The sequence below is a fragment of the Aptenodytes forsteri genome, unplaced genomic scaffold (genome assembly GCF_000699145.1).
Source record: "Aptenodytes forsteri isolate BGI_AS27 unplaced genomic scaffold, ASM69914v1 Scaffold483, whole genome shotgun sequence".
Classification (NCBI taxonomy): Eukaryota; Metazoa; Chordata; class Aves; order Sphenisciformes; family Spheniscidae; genus Aptenodytes; species Aptenodytes forsteri.
The window spans coordinates 1,155,658-1,163,298 of NW_008795316.1; the positions used below are offsets into that span (position 1 = coordinate 1,155,658).

Sequence of the window (7,641 nt, forward strand, 5' to 3'; positions counted from 1 at the left end):
TCCCCGGGGCGGGGGCGGGGGCGGGGGGTGTCCCCGTTTCCCTCCCGGCGCAAACAGCGGAGCGGGTTGCAACCAGCACGGCCGCGCTCTGTCCTGGCGGCTCTGCAGCCGCTTCGGGGCTGAGGGGGTGAAAAAAAGCGGGTTTTTGCAGCATAAATAAATCATCCCCGAGCCACGTTGGCGTTTGGGGTTTTCCCGGTGGTGCGGGGAAGGGGGTTTGGGCTTTTAAAATCCCGTCCGTTGTCATGTCAGGGAAGTGGAGGGCGAAAAAGGCGCTCGGTCAGATGGGAAAAGCATCCTACGGGAAAGGTGCAGCAGCTTTTCCCTGGGCTTTCAGAGTAAATGCAAACTTTACGCGGAGTTTTTCCAGAATCTGTAAGTGATCAAGCGGGGGAAACTGATACTGAGGCTTGAGCAGCTCAACTAGAAAAAATGAGCCTGTTCGGATGTAAAAACCTACATAGCTGGAAACGGCCAGAGTCACTCGCTGCAAGAAAATAATCGTTTTCATAGGGGAAATCGGGGAATCATAATGACATGGGAGTTGGTGTTCGTGACTGTAGGAAAACTGTACAAAAAGGGTCAATGCGAGATGTGTAAGGAGGTAGGAGAGTGATTTTTACATCCAGATGTGGCATTGGCAAGGCTGGTACTGAAGTACTGTATCTAGGTCTGGTATCCACTTTTTTCCCCTTTGTAATTAAAAAAAACCAACAACCCAATATCGGAAAATGGCAGAGGATGTGGAAAAGGCACAAAGTGATCTGAGGTCCGGAAGCAGTGCCTTGCAGTCAGGCGTCGGAGCTGGACTCGGTTAGAACGCTGTAAGGAAAGCAGGGGGTGATTTTGTCACTCTGTGTGGGGACTTCGAAAGACCCGCTCCGAGGGGTGTTGCTGCAGCAGTTTAAGGTGTTGCGGTCACTGGTCGTCGTGTAGGAAAGTCAATAAAAGAGTGAGTGAACCCGTGCCCCGGACGGGACGGTGCCAGGTCTGACACTGCAGCTGGGATCGCTGCAGAAGCTGGGTTTGAGGCACGACACCGGGCTGAGGCTGAGTGCCCGGTGGATTCTAGCCTCTGCTTTCTGCCACGTAGCTGGTACCATCCGCCTGAGCCAGTTTCAGCTTTAACAACTTAAAATAGCTTAGCAAACCCGAGTGGGGGACTGATCTGTCTGGGGGAGGAAAAATGTAAAAAGAAGTGACTTTTCAGCTGGGTAAGTTCCTTCAGCCACACCAGCGTGCAGCTGTACAACAGCCGGGCCAGTGCAGCGCAGAAGCGGGTGGTGGGGACTGAGGGGGCACGGGAGTCCCTAGGCCAACTTCTCTGTCCCTGCAGGAAGAAAAGTGACAGTACTGGAGCAGCTCCTTAGCAAAGGCACAGCGGGACTCAGCAGGTAGAAGCCAAGGACAGCCAAATACAAACCAGATGCAAGAGAGGCCCTTTAGAAAAGAGAAACCGCAGCTCCACAATCCAGGGGCTGGTCAGGCAGCCTGCCAGGCCCCGTGTCCCTGCCTCCCACTGCTGCTGCACACCCACTCCGGCCAGATCAGCACAGCTTTGCCGTTGGTCCGGTCGGAGAACTCATCCAGGCTCCTTTTTATTTTTTCCTGATTATTTTTAACCTGGGCAGTTCCCCGATCTGGTTCCCAGCCTAGGTCACAAGGTTTTCCCGCACAGCCGAGGAACGGTGCTCCGTGTCACAGGAGTGACTTCGAGGGGCAGAAACTGTGCAGAAATGCTGTATCATTGAACCACGCTTTGAGAAGGATTAAACACTGGGACAAACTGTCAAAGCAGGTGGCGGACTCTATCCCAGGGACTTTCTGTGAAGCCCAAGAGCTTTTTTGTACTGTGTACCAACTCAGACGTACCTCATTGTTCTCTGTGCAGTGACAAGTGGCCGGAATCTCATACATAACGTACGATCCATCAGCTTATATGAGCTCTTCTAGCTTGAATTTAATTATGATCCCTCAGCTTATATGAGCTCTTCTAGCTTGAATTTGCACAAACCCGATGACTGTAGTAATGAAATATTTCATATAAGTTGGCAGCCAGTGGGAATCCAGCTCTCAGGTGGATCGTATTTTTTTCCAGCTCTGTGTTCACCCTGCCAGCCTCTTAGCCTCTGCAGAACTGAAGCAGAGGAAGATTCATCTGGTGATGGGGGTTTTCTGTAACCAACTTACCTGAGATTTCTGGACCTGCATGGGCTAGACGTATTTTTTCCAGCACTAGTACAAAACTTTCCAAGATAACCGGGTTTCCCAGTGCTGGTACAAAGGCTGTGACCTACAAGATGTTCTCTGAACAAGTGCAGGTGAGGTGTTTCCAGACAGCGGTGACTGTTTCTCTCTGGTGGGTACAGAGTTACAGGGAACAGGGAGCACCTTGGGAACGTTCTTTGGGAAATGTTACTAAGAAAACTAATTGAGTTTTTAAAAATGTAAATATATAGATCAGGCAGAGAGCTTTGTATGTTGTTGACCTTCCACTGCTACTGTGTTTCACTGATACTACGCGAGACCCTGGTCTTGTTTTTCCTTTCTTATTCCACAGCTGTCAGTGTCCTACCACATGCATTTAGACTTAGAAACAGACCCAGATAGGTAGAGTCCTTTTTCTTGCTAGAACCTTAAAATGTTACAGGACAGTTGATGAAATTTTACGATAATCAATTACAGAAATTATCATGTCTTAACTCATTTGTATTTGGGTTTCTGCTCTGAAGCCAATAGGTAGCTTATGCGCCTCACTATTAAAGACAGCAAAATTCAAACTCTGTCTTCTTTCAGGTAGCTTTGAAACTGGCACGGATGGCTGAGCTTGTTCAGAGGGAAAGCAGCAACTACCTGGCGAAAGTGGGAGAGACTCCCGGAACGCGTGCACGGCTCTGAAGCAGGAGGTAGAGAACATTTATCTTTTCCGGCACACGTCTCTTACAGGGGTGAAATATTCACGGTCTTAGAGACCTACAAAGGAAGACTTCTCGGAACTGCAGGACTCCTGCACCCTGAGGGGTAGGAGCAGCCGTCACAGCACGCTGGGTTGTACCAACGTGGCACCTCAGCAGTTCTAGTCCTTTATTGTTGTGCTCTGCCTGAGTACATTCAGCCCGCACAAAACTGAATTCCGTTCTTAATGGACGTTTCCAAACCTCATAGTGACACATTTTCTTGGAGTCGTCCCGTTTCCCGGTGTTTTCCATCCTGAGGGAACCACTCATGGTATTGTGAGTGATGGTGTAGTTACAGTTATTGTTGTTTCAGCTATTCATAACGTTCAGTGGTGCACTTTCTTAATGGGGGTTGGTTAGTTCCCTCGTAGTTGCACATCCTGCCCACAACTGGCACTCGTGTTGATGTGCAGGCAGGAAGTTCCTCCTTCTGAAGCAATCATGGAGTGAGAAAGAGCTTGAGGGTTTGATGCTATTTTAAGAAGAGTTTCTCAGGCAGCTAAATTCAGTGAAAGAGATCTTTTCTGAGGTTTTTATTTCAGCTAACCGTTTACCAGTTTAGGTGTTGGTAGAACCATATAAAAATGCAGTACTTTACCAACAAGACAGACACAACTCAAGAACAACCTGCTAAGAGAGATTAACGTACATTTTCATCAACATGAAAGCCAGCAGAGCATACAGGAGGTCTATTTTGTTGAACAGGAAACAGTTTGAGCTTCCATTATCGATGGATGAGAGCGTAAAAGAAAAAAAAAATTAAAAATTGCTCATTACTGTGTAAAAGAAAAAAAAAAATTAAAAATTGCTCATTACTGTAGAAAACTTGCTAATCCAGAGAGGCAGAATCTGCCCCACAGTAGAAAAGTGAAAATATTATGACTAATCACACCCTGAAGAGAAGCAGCATCTGTTGCCTTCCTGAAAAAGGTGTGATGTTGCTAATAATAGCGAGTTTTCTTCCCCAGCCCTGTTGACCCACGTGTGGTAATTCAGATTGGTTTGCTAGGAGATGGTCTTACTGGTGCACCAGGTTGGTAGCAGAGTGGATGAAGCAAAAAATACAAGAGAACCTTAGTTTCCCTGAGAAGCTCTAGAAGGGAATTCCGTGCAAGCAAAGATCAAGAGCAAGTGAGAACAGACTATGAGGAACATGGAAAAAAGGGGATGAGAAGCGATCCACAGAACAGACGGGGAAAGGTGAGGTATTTAGAGCTACAAAGAGACACCTCTCTACAATATTTCAGGAGAAAATGCATGTAACAAGTAACACTGCCTCTTAATAGTTGCAAAAATGTAATTCGGCGAAAGTTTAACATCATTTTATTCAGGTAACAGGGGTTAAGGGAGAAAAGAACGAAACGTATTCTGGAGATGGGAGTTTCCCATGTCTGCGAACACGCATCTTCACATGTTTATAATGCTTGTTGAATGCTCACACGTGTTTGTGTGCACAGGTGAAAGGTGCAGGGTCTTAACACCAACCCTTCTGTGATTTCAGATGAAGATGTTTTGCTATTAAAGCAGTTCGGTCACAGAGGGTTCCAACGGAAAACTGCACCGGGACAACATCACGGCAAGACGCCTGCAGGCTCAAGTTCTGCTTGACATGGCCATGTTCTACTAGACCTGCCATGACGGCATTTTTTCCCAGTGTTCCCAACTGGATTCAAGATGCAAAGCAGGAGGAGGAAGAGACAGGCTGGAAATTAGTCCCCAGACCAAGAGGTGAAGAGACCGAAAGTCAGGGAAAATGCCAATGTGAAATATCGGAGACCTCCTTCACTAATGTGGACAAGCTGAGAACTCACACACTTTCTCATACTGAGCAGAGACCATACAACTGCCCTCAGCTGCACTGTGGCAAAGCCTTTGCTTCTAAGTACAAGCTATATAGGTAGGTAACTGCTGAGTGCCTCTGCCGAACAATGCTGCCCTACCAGAAGAGAGGGGAAAACCCCTCCATCATGTTTTTTTGCTTGAATTTCTGAGAAGGTGGAGGAGGGGGAATGCCCTTGTTACCCTGCAAAGCAGTTGAGTGCCAGACGTTACCATACTTGGCATCTCTTTAAGCACCTTCCAGAGAACCTCAGCTAATATTTTATCCTGAGCTCAAGCTGTTTTCTGTTTTACTAAGGAGGAAATTGAAGCAGAAAGTGAAGTTCACAGATTAAAAAACAAAATGAAAGCAAGAATAGCATTCGCATTTCATAAGCCCTACCTCTAACTTTAATCACAGGAATATTTCTATGGCAGCCATTGTTCTAGCATGGAGAAGTAGAGTTCCTATTTACATACTGAAATATAGCAGAGAATAATTAAATGATATGATCACTAGGAACTTGAAACTAGGTGAACTACAGTGTCAGGGAGTGTAAGATACCGTGAAATCAGTCCACAGTGGCTGTCAACAGACATTGCCACAGTCTGATGCCTCCTGATGAAATGAAGCCATCTCACCAGCAGACAAGCATTTCTTGTCATAGACTACCAAGGTTTTCTTTGTCATTTCCCCCTTTGATAGCCTCAACAGAGAGAACAGGAGCTGAGTAGACGACTGAAGTATACCTGTGCGGAGGTGATGCGTTCTAGGGAGGACGGGCACTGCTGAGACAGACTCTGTAACTGTTGCTTGAAATGTTGTGCTGCTGTGCCTGGAGAGTCCCCGCTGCTCAGGCTGTCAGGGCAGCATCTTTTAGTGGCGGTAAAATGCCATCTGGGATTTTTGTGGCATAAAGCGTAGAACGCAAGGAAAATTTTGAAAAAGTAGCGTGTGTTCTCTTAGGGGTTGGACGCTAGTCTAAACTTTCCTGCTTTTCTCCCAAAAGGCATATGGCCACGCACTCTGCTCAGAAGCCTCATCAGTGTATGTACTGTGAGAAGATGTTTCACCGGAAAGATCACCTTCGCAACCACCTCCAGACCCACGATCCCAACAAGGAGGCCCTCCACTGTCCTGAGTGTGGCAAGAACTACAACACGAAACTCGGCTTCAGGCGACATCTGGCCATGCACGCAGCTGCCAGTGGTGATCTCAGCTGCAAAGTATGCCTCCAGACGTTTGAAAGTACCCAAGTCCTGCTGGAGCACCTCAAAGCTCATTCTAGACGGGCTTCTGGTGGAGCGAAGGAAAAGAAGCATCCATGTGACCACTGTGATAGGCGCTTCTACACCCGGAAAGATGTGCGAAGACACTTGGTAGTGCACACGGGGCGGAAGGACTTCTTGTGCCAGTACTGTGCTCAGAGGTTTGGGAGGAAAGATCATCTGACCAGGCACATGAAGAAAAGCCACTCCCAGGAACTGCTGAAGATTAAGACAGAGCCAGTTGACATGCTGGGTCTCCTAAGCTGCAGCTCATCTGTCGCAGTGAAAGAAGAGCTGAGTCCCGTCCTGTGTATGGCATCCAGAGACATGCTAGGTGGTAAGAGCTTCCCTGGCATGTTGCCTGTGGGCATGTACAGCACACATCTCCAAACCATGCCAAGCTCAGGGATGCCCCATTCTTTGGTTCCTAATTCTCTTCCAATGGGAATGAGCTATCCTCTGGAGTCTTCTTCTCCCATCTCCTCCCCACCGCAACCTCCTCCAAAGTATCAGCTTGGATCTACCTCATATTTGCCTGAGAAACTACCCAAAGTAGAGGTGGACAGCTTTTTGTCAGACTTCCCTGGCAGCCTGTCTCTCTCATCTGGTGAGCCTCAGTCCTCTTCGCCTCAGCCACCCCCCCTGGATGAGGCTTTGCTTTCCAAGAGCCCTGCTAACCTTTCAGAGGCTCTCTGTGCTGCTAACATGGACTTTTCTCATCTTCTTGGCTTCCTCCCCCTAAATCTTCCTCCTTGCAATCCACCTGTATCATCGGGGGGATTGGTCATGGGCTACTCACAGGGGGAGACACAGCCACTGCTTACCACTTTGCAACATCAACCTCAAGAATCTCCTGGAGCTGGGGCCTCGCTGAACTTTGGGCCCCTTCATTCATTGCCCCCTGTCTTCACCTCCAGCTTGAGCACAACCACGCTGCCACGTTTCCACCAGGCATTCCAATAAGCTGAAAAATAGCACTGGAGAACAGATCTTTCAGTCACCCTTTTGCGGAGAGCCTTAAAAACGCACAACTCTTACTTCCCTTTAGGGTGTGAAAGCTTTGCAAAGCTGTTTCAGACAGGAGGTTTCTGATCTCTGGAGGGAGCACTTGTAGACCGGAACAGCAGATATCCCCATGCAAGTCCCAGTCCTGTACAGCGAAAAGATTTCAGCTAATAGACTGGATATATTTTATCTAATTTTTAATCTGTGAATCGGGAGCCGCGCTTAGCACTGACCTTCCCTGAGATCCCGGAGCTATGTTCTTCTTTGGGAAGGGACTGTCCCTGAGAAGGAGGTGAGACTCTTTCATCTTGGGCTAAACTTTCGAAGAGTCCAGCTTCCATTTCATGTTATCACACTGCAATTCTGGCAAAACAGCCAACACCTCCACACGGAGAAGGAGGAGAAGTCAGGATACCTGCTCTGTATGAAGCCAACGGGGAAGAGGCTGTCCTTCCCCACTACCTCTCATCCCATCACCTAATACAGCTTACTCCACCGAATACAGCTTACTCCAGTGTTAAGCAACAAGACCGTTTACGTAGTGAATTCAGAGATGTCACCTCATTCTTTGCGGAGCTGTTAGGTTAAACTC

General features: G+C 47.8%; 2 protein-coding genes across 3 annotated transcripts in view; one reads left to right on the forward strand and one right to left on the reverse strand.

Annotated features, from left to right (window-relative positions):
- The window catches only part of POFUT1 (protein O-fucosyltransferase 1), a 7,778-nt gene extending 5,567 nt beyond the window's left edge, over positions 1-2,211 (reverse strand). Inside the window, exon 1 of the mRNA XM_009279575.2 lies at positions 2,191-2,211. Coding sequence (XP_009277850.1) covers positions 2,191-2,211 — 21 coding nt within the window. The remainder of the gene's footprint in view (positions 1-2,190) is intronic.
- A 584-nt stretch (positions 2,212-2,795) lies between these two features.
- On the forward strand, positions 2,796-7,641 carry PLAGL2 (PLAG1 like zinc finger 2). 2 transcript variants are annotated; one of them, XM_009279542.2, is made up of 3 exons: positions 2,796-3,021; positions 4,459-4,854; positions 5,786-7,641. In XM_009279542.2, the coding sequence occupies exons 2-3, from the start codon at positions 4,592-4,594 to the stop codon at positions 7,005-7,007; spliced, it is 1,485 nt and encodes a 494-aa protein (XP_009277817.1). In that variant the 5' UTR covers positions 2,796-3,021; positions 4,459-4,591; the 3' UTR covers positions 7,008-7,641. The 2 variants fall into 2 exon arrangements, with proteins under 2 accessions (XP_009277817.1, XP_009277816.1); XM_009279541.2 differs by having other exon boundaries at positions 2,831-2,906.

Bases quoted from the DNA above. Each gene is read 5' to 3' on its own strand.
- PLAGL2 (XM_009279542.2), top strand. From the start codon at position 4,592: ATGACGGCATTTTTTCCCAGTGTTCCCAACTGGATTCAAGATGCAAAG. The intron at 4,855-5,785 runs GTAGGTAACTGC...TTCTCCCAAAAG, and splicing joins TCTAAGTACAAGCTATATAG to GCATATGGCCACGCACTCTG.